Source organism: Phytophthora sojae, assembly GCF_000149755.1.
Source record: "Phytophthora sojae unplaced genomic scaffold PHYSOscaffold_9, whole genome shotgun sequence".
Lineage (NCBI taxonomy): Eukaryota > Oomycota > Peronosporomycetes > Peronosporales > Peronosporaceae > Phytophthora > Phytophthora sojae.
Window position 1 is genome coordinate 166,569 of NW_009258123.1, and position 16,043 is coordinate 182,611.

Consider the following 16,043-nt stretch of genomic DNA (forward strand, 5'->3'; position numbering starts at 1 on the left):
CCGACCAAAACTGCTCTGATCAACTGTGAACGGCCAGCTCCGTCAACGACATGGCTTTCACTGATCTCAACAAAGAATGTGTATTTTGGATGCTGCGGAACTACGCACGCATGCACGCACTGCTCTGTAGTAACAGGGCTATCGCTGGCTTACTTGCTCGATCGCTCACGCGCCGTGAACGGCGGTGTAATTGTAGTACACCTCGTTCTCGTATTCGCTGTCGCAGTAGGGGAACGACGTGTCCGAGGTCGTCGGCGCGAACAGGGCCTTGCCCGACGTGTACGTCACGTAGCAGCCCAGGAAGCTGCAGATGATGACCACGATCGGCGCCGGCACCTTCTCCCAGATCGGGATCTCGTTCCACAGCTTCTTCAGCAGGAAGACAATGGGCGGCAGGGTGCTGATAAGCGTGATGCACGACGCGCCCACGAACTCGAGGAAATCCGAGAAGTGATCACGGAAGATGATGGAGACTACAACCAGAATGACCAAGATGAGCACGCGTAGAATAGCATACTTGACCGCGTTCGAGCCACGGTACTCCGCGACCTCTGCATCAATGTCACCGTAGTAGGGATTCTCGGCGTCGGCGTTGGAAATGTATGACACCCTGGATGAGCGGCGGCCATCGTTGATCGCATCTTTGCTTGGCGTGTTGGCAGCTTCATACGAGGCAGCGGCGTACGTGAGGGCGTTCTCGACGTCGTCCTCCTTCTTCTTGTGCATCTTGAGCACCAGTCGCTCGGCGAGGTAGAAGGCCGGGTTCAGGATGACGGAGAAGGCGATCGTAATGTGCAGCTGCATGAAGAAGTAGGCCATGACGACGGCGCCCCAGTTGGACTTGAAGCCCAGCGTGGTGAGGCCCGTGTCCGCGTCCGGGTAGATGGAGTAGAGCAGGTTGCCCGAGATCTGGCAGCCCACCGCCGAGTACGCCGTGCTGGCCAGGATCAGGAAGAGGCACGAGATGAAGGCCATGGTGACGAACACAACGCGCGGCATGCGCGTCGGCTCGCTGTGCTGGCGCCGCAGGGCTGGGATCACGATGCCAGCATTGTACGCGACCGCCAGGTTGCCGAACATGCCCGCGACCTGCGAGAACTTGATAGCAGGCGACGGCGGCGTGGGGTGGCCACGCATGCCGTACATGACAGCGGCAACACCGATGACATCGGCGATGAGCGTTCCTGCGCAGCCAGCAAACGCGGCCCCGGCGCCTTCCTTGAGCGTCAGGATGAGGCATACGGGCAAGCACATGAGCGCCATGAAGCAGATCCAGTAAGAAGTACTAAAAGCGTCCGGGAACAGGCCGTCCAGCAGTGTGCCACCAAGCACCAACAATACACATGGCCCCAGCAGACACGACGCCATCTGCGAGACAACTGCAAACCAGCGGCCCCACTTGCCCATGCACCACTCGCCCAGGTCGCTGTAGGTCTTGACGCTCTTAGGTGCCAGCAGCATCACGAGGCAGATAGCCACAGATGAATACACGTTGGCGAAGGCCATAAAGAGCAAGCCGATGACGCCTATCACGGGCCCTGCCCGCGCGAAGTTGCCAGGCATACCGAGCGTGCCAATGCCGTAGACGCATCAGAAGATATTGAGAGCAATCTTGAGATCCTCCGTGGTGAGGAACTTCCCGCCGTTAGCCATGGTTGGAGTTGCAGTCGTCGAAAGTCAAGGCAAAGTCAGGAGAAGGAGGCGCGCCTCACCTGGCGAAAGCGGAAATGAAAATGAATCGCGAGCAAGTCCGGTGCACCGAGGCCGCGGACTGAAAAGGGAGAGCCGAGATGGCCCTGTCGTGAGGCATCACTGAGTGCGAGCGGTCCAGCATTGAAAAGTATGCGGAGTACACTATGGGGGATGCGCTTTTGTGAATACGTTCATGGATCCCGGCCACCTGAATGAAAGTTCGATTCAGAACTCGCGAACGAATCGCACCCTGAGACCATACGCATGCATGTGTGCTCTTGCAAGGTCCTTAGTGGTTGTGCAGAAACAACGAAGGCGCTTACATTTCGGATAATCCACTTTCAGGACGCTTTCAAGTTGCTTGAGTACACTCCAACACCCGAGTTAATAACGCCGTGCGTGTGAAGCTGTTTAACACGTGATCGATCACTGAATCAGTGACTGATCGAAGATCCCTTTAGATTAGTCCTGGCTCACAACTTCATTCAAAATGACACATGGGTTTCGGAGAATCTAATTCGAGGACACTCGACGAAATTGAATAGGTCTCCGGTGGCAACCTATCTCCATCAACAACAATTCGTTATCAAGCAACAAATCCACTTCAAGGCAGAGCCAGCGGCGAGCTTGGCGGTATCTACATGATGTAGAGTCTACATTGTGAGCTACACGCAGCTGTACACGCAGCGCACGTGCACCGTGACGAGAATGAGCAAACGCACTAACTTAGCTCAGCAATAATCGTGACCACTTCTCGGATTTCCTCGAGTTCGTGGGCGCGTCGTGCATCACGCTTATCAGCACCCTGCCGCCCATTGTCTTCCTGCTGAAGAAGCTGTGGAACGAGATCCCGATCTGGGAGAAGGTGCCGGCGCCGATCGTGGTCATCATCTGCAGCTTCCTGGGCTGCTACGTGACGTACACGTCGGGCAAGGCCCTGTTCGCGCCGACGACCTCGGACACGTCGTTCCCCTACTGCGACAGCGAATACGAGAACGAGGTGTACTACAATTACACCGCCGTTCACGGCGCGTGAGCGATCGAGCAAGTAAGCCAGCGATAGCCCTGTTACTACAGAGCAGTGCGTGCATGCGTGCGTAGTTCCGCAGCATCCAAAATACACATTCTTTGTTGAGATCAGTGAAAGCCATGTCGTTGACGGAGCTGGCCGTTCACAGTTGATCAGAGCAGTTTTGGTCGGTGCGCAAAAGGCAAGTTGAAGGCCATACTGCTGGCAGCACTCAACGGGCGTCAGACACGGTACTGTTTGGCGACCTTCGCGCAACCTGTCGATCGTATGGGCGTATTTTTCCGTCGCGTGCATGTGACGGTGCGACGATCTTGGCGTGCATGCAGGCTTTGGTATCCGTGTGGAGAGACGGTACTTCAGCGTGTCCGCGTGGCCTAATGGATAAGGCATCGCCCTCCGAAGGCGGGGATTGGGGGTTCGAGTCCCCTCGAGGACGCTCTTTTCCGACAAAGCTTTTGGTCGCCCAGGCCCAACTTTCGGTCCGCTCGTGTGCCGAACACCACGCGGCCAAGGTGAAGTTGACGTGCTGCAGCGCATTGCGCACTTCGATGCTGACCTGCAAGCCGGCCGACCGCCTTCCCCCCGCTGCGTACCTTGTTCTCTTGCATGCACGCACGCATGCATGCGCGCACGCGAAACCGAAGAAAAGTGAGGAGCTGCCTCACCCAGATCAATCGCTGCCCAGCAAATAATAGACCAACCTCCACGCGACGCTGCCGTCTTCAATCGCATCGCTCCGCACTCGCTCGGACAGTCTCAGGAGGAAGAACAGAATATTTCGCTCGTGCAGCAGTGGCCTTGCGGTTGCGGGCCGACTTGCTGCTGTGCGTCATAGTCCCCACCCGCCCCGCAGACGCACACTGCCCGTGTGGAGCGCAAGCTGCGCGCTTTTGGCAGCGCCACCGCTCCGTTATACAATGCTCGGCGCCGCTCGATCCATGACTGCTTCTGTGTTCCTTGCCTTGCACGATGTCGGGGCCGCCATGATGGCCGGTCAGAACTGCACTAGCGGCTTGCTCTGACAACGGTAGCAACAACTGCACCGCCAAAATAGGGTTTAGCGTTAATTTGCCATACATTTTCATACCGGTAGTCGAAACAACACAGGCAATAATGACCGACTCGGGCGAAAAAGAGCCCCCGTCGTCGCCGTCGCAGCCACGACGCTCCTCTCGTCGCCTCGATAAGCGCACCCCGCCTTCTCTGCGCGTGCTAGTGCGCCTCTTCTCAGCGCTGGAGTTCGGGCTCGGCGCCTTGACGCTGTACCAGCACACGCCCGACTTCGCGGCCGTCAAGCGCGCCGTCGAGAGCTCGTGCCAGCTCAGCTTCACGCCTGCGCACCTGCAGCAGATCCTGCACCTGCTGCCGGGCGCATACACTCTCGAATGGAAGAAGAACACGCGCACGGCGCGCCGCCAAGCGCAGGAAGAGGGAGGCGACTCGCTTCAGGCCCAGCGCCAACGGCTCAAGCAGCAGCCGCCAGTGCTTACTCTGCGCAAGCAGCAGCTGCCACCGCCTGACAGCGACTGCGAGAGCCTCGAGGCTCGCATCACTCTATTCTTCAGTAAGGCTAATACCTACTTGGAGGCGCACGTGGAGACGATCAAGAAGGAGTTCCCCGACATGACGGACGACGAGTTGAAGGAGGCTCTGAAGCTCATTGAGATCGAGAAGGCCCCGCTGCCCAAGGTGCCAGCGGAGATTGCGAACGATGAGAGCCATGTCGTGTTGCTCGAGAAGAAGGAGAGCAACGAGCAGAAGGGCGACGCAGCAGGTGCCAAGGACAAGGAGAAGCTGGAGGAGGCGCTCGCGAAGCCCGTGCCGAAGGACCTCAAGACGCTACCGGAATGGCTCATCAACAAAGTTCGCAAGCAGGAGCTTGGCCGCAAGGACGTAGCAGAGAATAGTGCCAAGGCGTTGAAGAAGCGTCTGCTGTCGACGCTTCCGCAGCTCAGCGATCAGCTGCAGTCGCTCGTCATGGTCACGCGGAAATCCATTTTCCCCAAGTCCGAAGTGCTACGCAGACTCGCAGCTCGGGCTCCGATCAAGGGCAAAATCGAGGAGCAGCTGTATATGCTCGAGTCGCTGGTGCCGGAGTGGCTCACGGTGGTGATTGACGACGGCAAAGAGTATATCAAGCTGTCGACCGGGTGCAAGTACAACAGCATCAAGGCATCGCTGCGTCGGGCCATTTCCGTCGCGGCATAACCTCTTCGTTTTCTGACAAACTTTAACGCAAAGAAATACAAGCACATTTTTTTTACTGAATGAACTGAAACAATAGTATGGTATGCATAGCATTAGACCAAGGCCCTCATGATACCCCGGAGCATGGCGAATGCCCCACGGCAAAATTACCGCTCCAAACTTTTGCGTTAAAAGCGATGCCGACAACCGAGTGTGAGCTCAAAACTGATGTCGAAGCTGCCCCGACAGATCGAACCGGTTGACATGATCAAAGGTCGTGGACTTACTTGTCTGAGTCGCTGATAGCATGGCATTCCTTCGCTGTCGAAAGCTTTTATAATCATCGTCTTCATTCTTTTTGGCTGCTTTCTCCCGAATGTATCATTATCATTCCACAGCGTGAGACTGCGCCGAACGTATCTCGCGCGGCGGTTGTAAATCGCAGCGAAGAGTATGGAGAGCACGACTTGTGCCTATGCGCACCTTGTGATCAAGGCCCCTTTGCTGAAGACACTTCACCTGGAACCCGACATTGATGAGCTCTTGCTGGGCGGGCTTCTGCGGTTCTTCAATGCCGAACAACACCACTTGCCAATGACAAGTTGTCATTAGCGGAACTTCCGTTTCCCGTCGGGCCTGCTTGTCGAAACCTCCACACTTGCGTCGTCCACTGCTAGCCCACGCTGCAGACTGCCTTTTTAACAGTCCAGAAGCGCATGCTGCCAACGCCAAAGCCCAAAAGAGCTCCACTCTTCCAGATCTCGTTTTTGCCTCCATCATCACGCGCTGATCTAAATAGTGGATCCTTGACACACTTGATAAATGAGACCCCCAACGCGCGGATGCAGCATCAGAGACTCAAGAGTGCGCACAGCATTGAGTCCAACAAAGCCACAGTAGCTTAGCCCGTCACTGGCCAGCAGTCCCAGTTTATTCCGCGATCCTTCTTGCTTTCATCACTGGCGCCCGTGGTCAAGTATGTGACGCTGCGCATGGTGAAGTTCGTTTCAAGGTTCAATGGCGCCATTGCCGTGTCCTTCGAGCATCAACTTAGACATGCCAGCACGGGATCGCGAGCCACGGCAGGCCTCGCCAGCAGCTGCAGACCAGGACGCCAAGCAGCGTTGTTATCAGACTCGAGGCGTTTGATTGGTCGACCCAGCGGCTGTTATCCAGTTTCGCAGGGGACGGGGACAGCAGCCACATCAATCCCGGCGCACACATCTTGGCACCGAAGGTGAACCCATACTTCGCCAGCGAGACCTCTTGGTTTCTGTATGTGGTGGATCGATCGAGGTTTTTGCCGAAAAACCTCGCCCCGCGATTTGACTTGGATTCAGTATGTGCGCAGACTGGTGGAGGACGTGAGTTTCGCGACTCCCATTCGCTGCCCCGCGCCCGATAGTCGGTAAAGTTCCCTTCGCGCACGCAACTTAGACAAGATGGTACGTTGATATACATGTCTGCAGAGCCGCGGCCGGCGCCGCGCCCCACCGAACGCGATCCCACGACCCTCGACCTCCTCCCCTGCTTCTTTCCGCGCCCAACGGCAGCCTCCGAGAGGATAAATGAGCCCGGACGCGCACCAAACTGAGTAAAATGAAGCCAAGTTGCGATCTATCACTGCAGCGACCGCCGTAGCAACAGGACGGACCTAGGAACTTTTATACAGGCGGGGCAGAGCAGGGAGAAGACCATTTAAGGGACTGAAGGAACAGGGGGCGGCGCCGGACCGCACTAATAGGCTTTTTCACAGGACGCAGAGCCAGCTTAACTGACAGGACTTGATGCACACTTTCAGGCCCAGAACGTCCCGGAATTCAAGCTCATCCTCGTGGGTGACGGTGGTGTCGGCAAGACCACCTTCGTGAAGCGCCACCTGACGGGCGAGTTCGAGAAGAAGTACGTGGCCACGCTCGGCGTGGAGGTGCACCCGCTGACCTTCCACACCAACTTCGGCCCCATCCGCTTCAACTGCTGGGACACGGCCGGCCAGGAGAAGTTCGGCGGCCTGCGCGACGGCTACTACATCCAGGGCCAGTGCGCTATCATCATGTTCGACGTGACGTCGCGTATCACCTACAAGAACGTCCCCAACTGGCACAGAGACCTGTTCCGCGTTTGCGAGAACATCCCCATCGTGCTGTGCGGTAACAAGGTCGAGGTGAAGGACCGTAAGGTTAAGGCCAAGCAGATCACGTTCCACCGCAAGAAAAACCTGCAGTACTTCGACATCTCGGCCAAGTCCAACTACCAGTTCGAGAAGCCGTTCCTGTGGCTGGCCCGCAAGCTTGTTGGGTACGTGTTTATTATTGGAACCTTTGGCATGCGTATGACCCGATCTTGTTTATTGACATTGTTTTGTGTTTTCGTTACTTGCAGTGACAACAACCTGACCTTCGTCGAGGCCCCCGCTCTTCGCCCGCCTGAGGTTACCATCACCCAGGAACAGATTGCCCAGATTGAGGCGGACGCTAGCTCTGCTGCCGCCGCTGTGCCCCTTCCGGATGAGGACGAGGACCTGTAAGCTGGAAATGGTGTGCTGTCCTATCACGCCTCGACCTGCACTTTTCGCTTAGAACTCAAGGAGGAGAAACGAAGAAGGTCGACGCAGACGGAGTTGCTGCGATGTTGAAGCTGAGCTTGATCGCGCGCGTCCCTGCTGCATCGGCCGACTGGTTTGCTGCCGCTGAGGTGATGGAACGCTGAGTTCCTTTGAAACGATTGACAACCAGGAGACGAAGAAGAGGAAATAGTCGCGGTTGAATGCATGTTGCTCTATTTTTGATTGCTTTACGACTAGCCCAGCTCACAATCCGATTTCGTTACAGAGTAGCGGCAATAAGAAAGGGTCAACAACTTATAATTCTGACAACACATAAATATTGAATTACACAGGGCCTCTATTTAGGTACTGAGTTTGTCAAAGTGATGTGGCACACACACAGCAGTCAAGGTTCCCGCGCATTTTTCAAACTCCAAGGACGGAGCCGGCCCGATGGACGATGGACTTCGACGCTACAGGCTCGTCGTACTCGTCTTCCTGAGGCGCGCGACCTTCAAATACACTGGCTGCGACTCACTACGACGCCCTACTTGTCCATGGCCACCGCACATTACTGTAGCTACGTCTCGGCGGTGTGCTTGCTGAGCTTGTGCAAACCCAACATATGCACGTAGGACAACACCTCCGCATCAACCTGCAGGCGCTCATGGTCTTCCTTAGCGGCAGTTTTCGGGGCAATGTGGGCGAGAAAGTAAGTGTGACGGGAGCACTGGGGCGCTGAAGCAGAACGGTCGTTGATGCACACGCAGTGGTTGAGCCACTGCGTGTACACGGAGCCACTGTAAATAATAACGTACCTAACGTGTTTCATTTATTTCGTTAAGTCAATACGTTTAACGCAAGATTTGATTTGACTTGATTATTGTAAATACCTTCAGTACTTTAATCGTTGAACCCCTTCTTATTGCCGCTACTCTCTGTAGTTAGATAAACCTTGCAAGATCACCTTGCTTGCCTGTCTGTCAGAGTGTGCTAGGTCTTGTTGAAGTAAAGGATTGCCAAATGTTGTAGTCAAGCATCAAGCACGGCATGCAGATAGCTTTCCGGCGTATTGTGACAAGAAACATTTGACCTATGATTCGATACGCGATAAGAGGCATTCGTGCTATACATTAGCTGTATAGAAGTGGATCGGCGACGTATAACGATTCGCAGGTAATATAGAGACTTTTGCTAAGGTCGCAAGAAATACTGGAGAGCCTAGCTCAACTGTCAAACAGTTATTTTCTCGAGGCGCGCGATGGCCGGCGAATGCTCGCTGCACTTGCGGCCTCTACACGACGACGGCAATAGCGAGGACTCGGGTGCATACGTGCACTGCGTCTCTCCAGGCGACGCGGAGCGTCTACCGACTGACGCGTCATGCAACGAGCGAGACGGAGAAGAAAGCAGCGCTGCTGAGCTCAAGCTGGTGCGATTCGCGCCAGGAAGCACAGATGAAGTTGTAGTCGATGTTGGCGACGAACAGAGCAGAACCGACCTTGGCCACGACAGACTCGGCAGCATTCTTCACGCGCCAGACATCCAGTGGACACTGAAGACGCGCGCGTTTCGCACGTGTCTTGTGTTGGCCATGCCCTGGGCTGCCTACGCAATTCTTGGTACGCCTAAGGAGCTAGAACTTTTGCAGTTGATGCTGTTGGGTGCTGACTATTGCTTACTACAGACACAGTCTTCACGAATACGCGGATGTCGTACTTGGAGTCCATGGGCATCTCTGACTTTGTGCCGCGATTTGTGCCGAGTCTCATCCAGTTTTTCCTTGGACCAATCCTTGGCGCCATGTCGGATCGCTCTCTGTCGAAGTATGGAAGACGCAATGCCTTTTTGATGGCGGCTGCAGTCATCGTCACTGTGACAGGGTTGCTGTATGGGTCAGCCAATGTGTTGTTCCCCAATTTCCAAGACTTGACGAAACTGCTTCTTGTGCTGCTCACCGTTGGTGTGCTGCTATTGAATGTAGGTCTCGGGAATGATGCATACTTACGCTGTTGGAGGTTTCCACTAACTATTGATTCTATTTGCTTCTAGATCGGATTGCGAGCTCGCATTATGGATATGGTGCCGATCGAGTTTCAGGTTCATGCCCAAGCCACGCTCGCGATGTATGAAGGCGTGGGTGCTCTGCTCGGGTCGCTTCTGTTTAGGAGCACGTCCGACGCAGTGGTCTTTGCGAGTGCTATCAGCGGCAAGGAGATATTGAAAGCCTTTGGATTCGCCATGGCCGCCATCTTCATTACCACTACAGTGTGTATTTACTTGCGGCCAGAGCATCCTCAGGACAAACCCATATTTCAACCTCGGCTCACCCGCGTCGGCCGTGAAGCGTGGCAGCAAGTTGTGCACGCGCCGAAAGTCTTTCGGTTTTTATGCGTCGTGTACTTTGTGCTGTCTTTCGCTTGGTTAAGTTTTTCGGATGGAGTTTACCAATGGTGGGGCGCGAACGTATACGGAGGCTGCAAAGCTGCAGGTACTGTACGACAGCTTTTGCTCTCTTTCAGTGTGCACAAGAAATATGACGGGGTGTTTATGATATTGTGCAATGTAGACTGCGACGATAACAGCCAAATTGCTTACAAGAGAGGACTCAACACAGCGAACACAGCGCTTATCTCTCAGAATGGCCTCATGGCGGTGATTTGCTTCATTGTGCTACTGATCATGCCACGAGTTCCCGATGCAAGCTACCTCAAACGCTTCACCGTGCTAGGACTCGCGATCGGAAGTACGTCCTACCGCATCTCGACAACATTTTTCAGGCGGGCATGCGTCACTAACTAGTATTTGTGTCTCCTGCTTGCTTTCGTAATGCAGCCTGCGCGCTCGTGGTTGCAGTTTCAGTGGGGAGCTTCTCCAAGGAGGTGGCGTTTGCCAGCTTCGTCATTACAGCCTTTTACCAAACGGTTGCGAACATCTTTCCCTTTTCGATCGTTGGAATCATGGGCAAGGAGCTGCAGACTTCGGTTCATGGATTCAACAACAACGGACTCTACGTCGGAGTGCTCATGCTGTTCGAAGCAGCGTCAGACTTGACCGTACAAGTCTATGGTACCGAGAGCTTGTCGCCGCTGGGCGCGGGAAATGTGCTCACACTCCCGTGCATCCTGTTCGGGGTCGGAATTGCGTGTACGGCCAGCTTCGTGGCAATGCTTGATCGTCGTTGACGCACCTACATGTACACCTTTAGGAACATAGTATCGAGTACTCGTAGGCAAGGTAATTCTTATCTCTATCTATATGGCGGATCTCTTTTTTAGAGACCAGCTCATCTGTCTGCTGAGTGTCCACCTACTTCCCCACCGTCCTGATCAAAGAACGGCAGCTCGTCCTCGATGCAGGCGCGAGAACGCCACCACAGACGCAGCGACACTGAAAATGGAGACCGCTAGGCCACGCCCGGAGCTGCCGCATGAGCTGGCGGTGGCCCACGACGATCGGCACAGCTACATGCAGCGCATGCACTCGCTGGCAGGACCCGGTGCGTACAGCATCCCGTCGACCTTCGAGCGGCCGACGCCCAACCTGCTGCTGCGCGTGGTGCAACGCGAGCAATACGGCCGCGAGTTCTCCAGGTGCGCTATCTGCACCCACCTCCGAGGTGCGCCTGCATCAGCGGTGCTAACGGCGACCGCATGCTTTTGCAGACAGAAGCGTCTCTCGACAGCAGGTTCCCCTGCGGCGGTGGAGTCTACGGCCGAGTACGTGGCCGCAGTCCAAGCGGACCTGCATAAACGCCGCTCCGAGGTCTCCGTTTGCTGGATGCACTAACCGTGATTGGTCCCGCGCCCAAATAGGCCTCCGTGCCAGCTCTGCCTCGTCACTGCGGCCGACACGCATCGAGCGCGCAGGGACGAGCTGCGCAGGCTGCTGCTACTCGCACCGGTACGATGCATCGGACCATTATTGCGTTCGCACCGGACTGCTTCTCACTCACACTTGGTATTGGCGTCTTGCGTCTCTGGGTTTGCTTCTGTTGCAGGTCAACCGCTGGTGCGAAGACGCGTCGTCTTCGTCGTCGGAGCAGCAGCTCGCCGCGGCGGACGGCAAGCAGCGAAGCTGCAGCCCGAGAGCCTCGCCGAGACCGCGCACCGAGTCCCCGTCGCGGCGGAAATGGGTTTCCGACGAGCTTGCCGACATCGTGGCGGACTTCGGCGAGCAGCCCGCAGACGAACAGGACGAAGAAGAAGAGAACGGTGCCGCCGCCCTCGCAGCTCGCATGCAGCAACAGGTAAGCAAGCGGAGCGGAGGAGGCGGTGTTCAGCGCGAAGAGGAGGGGTCTTGTCTTGTATACACGTCGGAACTGACGCCGCGGGGATGCGCCGTGTGCTTCCATTTGACGCAAGCAGCTCGGGTCCTTCCGCGCGCCGTTGACGTACCAGCACTTCCTCATGAGCACGAGCTACCTGGAGCGGCTCCGCAGGCAGCAGCAGCGCCGGCAGCAACAGCTAAGGCAGCAGGAACACCACTAGCAGCTCGGCCATCGCCACGTGTGCAGGCAACTTGCAGGCAATCTGAAGGATTGGATGAGGAGCAGCGCTGCTGCTGCAAACGGCAAGTTGAAGCTGGGCGTCCAGCAATGCTGGCGTGTTGTACGGCTTTTTGCGTCATGGGCCTGATTTCGCCGGTGCGCGGCCGCGTCACAGGCACGGCAACTCAACTGTGCTGGGGAGATCATGCTACGTACCCGCCATTTGGTCCAGTTTGGCTACGTATGGCAAAAGTGGACCACACGATGGACTAAAATTGTAAATATCAATAAATCAGTAGATGCGGTAAATAAGCCCAGGTAATGCAGCAAATCGAGAGATAATTCTACTGCGTTAGGGTACAAACGTACTGAGGCTGACGCGCCGGCGTCACTTCATGACGTCATTCGTGCCCCTTCGCCCGCCAATGGGTCCCTTCAGCTTTGCCCATCCCCCCCGATCCAACGCATCACTTACAAAACCCAAGTCAATTCTGAACCGCTGACGCGGCGCCCCAAGCAGCGGGCACGGACCATTTCGGACTATTTTGCCGGGCCCGGACTATTTTGCCGAGGCGATCCGCATCCGGCCCAGCAGAGGGCATTTGCGATTTTGCGGCGTCCCAGTCACCGGCCCCTCTTCCTCGAGAGCTCTCGACCCCCGCGCACACAGAACCATGTCGGCCAAGGCGATCCGCGAGTTCGACGGCAAGCGCATCCTGTCCACGAGCCTGCCGGCCTTCAACCTCAACAAGCGCTTCGCGCAGGTGGCCGTGAGCAAGAGCTTCGCCGGCCAGAGCCGCGAGGAGTTCTTCGGCGCCATCGAGGCCGCCAGCCCGTGGCTCACATCGCTGGGCGAGACCAAGCTCGTGGTCAAGCCCGACCAGCTCATCAAGCGCCGCGGCAAGGCTAACCTGCTGCTGCTCAACGCCTCGTGGGCCGAGGTGCAGGACTGGGTCTGGGAGCGCATCAACAAGCCCATCCAGGTGGAGACCGTCACGGGCGTGCTCACGCATTTCATCGTCGAGCCCTTCGTCAAGCACTCGGCCGCCGACGAGCACTACGTGTGCATCGTGTCCAACCGCGACGGCGAGGAGATCCTCTTCCACCACGAGGGCGGCGTGGACGTCGGCGATGTCGACGCCAAGGCCAAGCGCCTGCAGGTCGGCATCGAGTCCGTGGCCTCCGAGGAGGAGGTCACCGCCGCGCTGCTCTCCTCGGTCGAGGAGGCGCGCAAGCCCATCCTGGCCAAGTTCCTCGTGGGCATGCTGACCAAGTTCCGCGAGCTGCACTTCGTGTACATGGAGATCAACCCCATCGTGCTCGTGGGCGACGAGATCTCCGTGCTCGACATGGCCGCCAAGCTCGACGAGACCGCCAACTTCCTCGTGGGCGACCGCTGGGGCGAGATCGAGTTCCCCCCGGCCTTCGGCCGCGCCAAGTTCCCCGAGGAGGAGTTCATCCAGGACCTCGACTCCAAGACGGGCGCCTCGCTCAAGCTCACGATCCTCAACCACACCGGCCGCATCTGGACCATGGTTGCCGGCGGCGGCGCCTCGGTCGTGTACGCTGACACGATCGCCGACCTGGGCTACGGCCACGAGCTGGCCAACTACGGCGAGTACTCGGGCGCGCCCAGCGAGACCCACACCTACCACTACGCCAAGACCATCCTGGACCTCATGACGCGCAACTTCGACGAGCGCGGAAAGGTGCTGATCATCGGCGGTGGTATTGCCAACTTCACGGACGTCGCGCTGACGTTCAAGGGCATCATCCGTGCCATCAAGGAGTACCAGCAGAAGCTCAAGGACAACAAGGTGCACATCTGGGTGCGTCGTGGTGGCCCCAACTACCAGGAGGGATTGGCTCTCTTGCGCGACGTGGGTGAGGCTACGGGCGTGCCCATTGAGGTCTTCGGCCCGGAGACGCACATCACGGCTGTCGTCCCCATGGCCCTCGGCCTCGTGGAGAAGCCCTCGGCGGAGTCGGTCCAGGCCGCTGCTGCCAAGGCCATCAGCGCCACCAAGCCGAGCAAGCAGACCTCGGAGGCCAACAGTGCTGTCAACAGCGACAACGAGGATGGCGAGAGCGCCGATGAGTCGGAGAGCAAGGCCGCTGCCAAGAAGCAGGCGCCGGTGGTGATCCAGGACGAGGGCATCGTGCGCATGACCGACAACACCCGCTGCATCGTCTACGGCCTGCAGCAACGCGCCGTGCAGGGCATGCTCGACTTCGACTACCTTTGCAAGCGCAAGACCCCCAGCGTGGCGGCTCTGATCTTCCCGTTCTCGCCCAACCACTACCTCAAGTTCTACTGGGGCACCTCGGAGCGCCTGATCCCCGTGTTCCAGAAGCTGTCGGATGCCGTCAAGAAGTACCCGGACGTGAGCGTGCTGATCAACTTCTCGTCGTTCCGCTCCGTGTACCAGTCGACGATGGAGGGCTTCGAGCACAGCGACACTATCAAGACGCACGCCATCATTGCCGAGGGTGTGCCTGAGCAGCAGTCGCGCCTCATCTCGAAGAAGGCTCGCGAGCTGAACGTGGGCATCATTGGCCCCGCCACGGTCGGTGGCATCAAGCCCGGCTGCCTGCGTATCGGTAACACCGGTGGCATGCTGGACAACATCGTGCAGTCGAAGCTGTACCGCCCCGGCAGCGTGGCGTACGTGTCCAAGTCGGGCGGTATGTCCAACGAGCTGAACAACATTGTGTCCCAGACGACGGACGGCGTGTACGAGGGTGTGGCCATCGGTGGCGACAAGTACCCGGGCTCCACGTTCATCCAGCACCTGCTGCGTTACGAGGCGAACCCGGAGGTCAAGATGATGGTGCTTCTCGGCGAGGTCGGCGGCACTGACGAGTTCGCTGTCTGCCGCGCCATCCAGTCGGGCGCCATCAAGAAGCCGCTGGTTGCCTGGTGCATTGGTACGTGCGCCAAGATCTTCCCCTTCGAGGTGCAGTTCGGCCACGCCGGTGCTTGCGCTACGGGCGAGTCCGAGACCGCCTCGGCCAAGAACGCTGCTCTGGCTGCTGCCGGTGCCATCGTCCCGGAGAACTTCGACCAGTTCGGCAACGCTATCCGCAAGCAGTTCGACTCGATGGTCGCGTCGGGTGCGATTGTGCCGCACCCGGAGGTGCCGGTGCCCAAGGTGCCCATGGACTACGCCTGGGCCAAGAACCTCGGCCTCATCCGTAAGCCGGCCAACTTCATCTCGTCCATCTCGGACGACCGTGGTGAGGAGCTGCGTTACGCTGGCACCCCCATCTCGAAGGTGTTCGAGCAGGACATGGGCGTCGGCGGCGTCATCGGTCTGCTGTGGTTCAAGCGCAACCTGCCGGCCTACGCCTCCAAGTTCATCGAGATGGTGCTCATGGTCACCGCCGACCACGGTCCGGCCGTGTCGGGTGCCCACAACACGATCGTTACCGCCCGTGCCGGCAAGGACCTGATCTCGTCGCTGATCTCGGGTCTCGTGACGATTGGACCCCGTTTCGGTGGTGCTCTGGACAAGGCCGCCGAGATGTTCGCGAGCGCGCACGACTCGGGCCTGTCGGCCGCTGACTTCGTGGTGGACATGCGCCGCCAGAACAAGCTCATCATGGGTATTGGCCACCGCATCAAGTCGCTGTCGAACCCGGACAAGCGTGTGACCATCATCAAGGAGTTCGCCAAGGCCAACTTCCCGTCCACGGACGTGCTGGACTTCGCCCTGGAGGTGGAGCAGGTGACCACGAAGAAGCGCAGCAACCTGATCCTGAACGTGGACGGCTGCATTGCTGTCTGCTTCGTCGACCTGCTGCGCAACTGCGGTGTCTTCACGCTGGAGGAGGCCAACGAGCAGATCGAGCACGGCTGCCTCAACGGTCTGTTCGTGCTCGGCCGCAGCATTGGTTTCATCGGCCACTTCCTCGACCAGAAGCGCCTCAAGCAGCCGCTGTACCGCCACCCGTGGGATGACATCTCGTACCTGAACGAGGACTTCTAGATGGACGGCCGGGCATTGCAATGCGCAGCAAGCAGTACATTCCGCGCAGCAAGTAGTAGATGCTAAGTAGTAACTTCTGAATGTTTTCTTCATAACTATCCGCTCTTCTCC

At 57.6% G+C, this 16,043-nt stretch overlaps 7 protein-coding genes and 1 non-coding gene across 8 annotated transcripts; 7 read left to right on the top strand and 1 right to left on the bottom strand.

Moving 5' to 3' along the window:
• Nucleotides 1-165: 165 nt before the first annotated feature.
• Nucleotides 166-1,563, bottom strand: PHYSODRAFT_338220 (hypothetical protein; the record flags this gene model as incomplete). The annotated part of the gene is made up of 1 exon (XM_009535968.1): nt 166-1,563. The coding sequence occupies one exon, from the start codon at nt 1,561-1,563 to the stop codon at nt 166-168; it is 1,398 nt and encodes a 465-aa protein (XP_009534263.1).
• An 880-nt stretch (nt 1,564-2,443) lies between these two features.
• Nucleotides 2,444-2,728, top strand: PHYSODRAFT_523624 (hypothetical protein; the record flags this gene model as incomplete). Its single annotated transcript, XM_009535969.1, has 1 exon — nt 2,444-2,728. A coding segment is annotated over one exon (285 nt), but the record flags the coding sequence as incomplete, so codon positions are not given.
• Nucleotides 2,729-3,085: 357 nt separating this feature from the next.
• On the top strand, nt 3,086-3,158 carry PHYSODRAFT_t1412. The gene has a single exon. It is a non-coding gene; the product is annotated as a tRNA-Arg (tRNA).
• A 677-nt stretch (nt 3,159-3,835) lies between these two features.
• PHYSODRAFT_523860 (hypothetical protein) lies at nt 3,836-4,930 on the top strand (the record flags this gene model as incomplete). The annotated part of the gene is made up of 2 exons (XM_009535970.1): nt 3,836-4,444; nt 4,511-4,930. The coding sequence occupies 2 exons, from the start codon at nt 3,836-3,838 to the stop codon at nt 4,928-4,930; spliced, it is 1,029 nt and encodes a 342-aa protein (XP_009534265.1).
• A 1,373-nt stretch (nt 4,931-6,303) lies between these two features.
• Nucleotides 6,304-7,703, top strand: PHYSODRAFT_288419 (GTP-binding protein). The gene is made up of 3 exons (XM_009535971.1): nt 6,304-6,354; nt 6,711-7,207; nt 7,292-7,703. Exons 1-3 carry the CDS (start codon nt 6,352-6,354, stop codon nt 7,434-7,436), a joined length of 645 nt encoding a protein of 214 aa, XP_009534266.1. The 5' UTR covers nt 6,304-6,351; the 3' UTR covers nt 7,437-7,703.
• Nucleotides 7,704-8,715: 1,012 nt separating this feature from the next.
• On the top strand, nt 8,716-10,639 carry PHYSODRAFT_318172 (hypothetical protein; the record flags this gene model as incomplete). Its single annotated transcript, XM_009535972.1, has 5 exons — nt 8,716-9,076; nt 9,142-9,434; nt 9,507-9,945; nt 10,024-10,200; nt 10,290-10,639. 5 exons carry the CDS (start codon nt 8,716-8,718, stop codon nt 10,637-10,639), a joined length of 1,620 nt encoding a protein of 539 aa, XP_009534267.1.
• Nucleotides 10,640-10,850: 211 nt separating this feature from the next.
• PHYSODRAFT_522802 (hypothetical protein) lies at nt 10,851-11,243 on the top strand (the record flags this gene model as incomplete). The annotated part of the gene is made up of 1 exon (XM_009535973.1): nt 10,851-11,243. The coding sequence occupies one exon, from the start codon at nt 10,851-10,853 to the stop codon at nt 11,241-11,243; it is 393 nt and encodes a 130-aa protein (XP_009534268.1).
• A 1,374-nt stretch (nt 11,244-12,617) lies between these two features.
• Nucleotides 12,618-16,028, top strand: PHYSODRAFT_549026 (hypothetical protein; the record flags this gene model as incomplete). Its single annotated transcript, XM_009535974.1, has 2 exons — nt 12,618-13,136; nt 13,179-16,028. 2 exons carry the CDS (start codon nt 12,618-12,620, stop codon nt 15,930-15,932), a joined length of 3,273 nt encoding a protein of 1,090 aa, XP_009534269.1. The 3' UTR covers nt 15,933-16,028.
• Nucleotides 16,029-16,043: the final 15 nt, after the last annotated feature.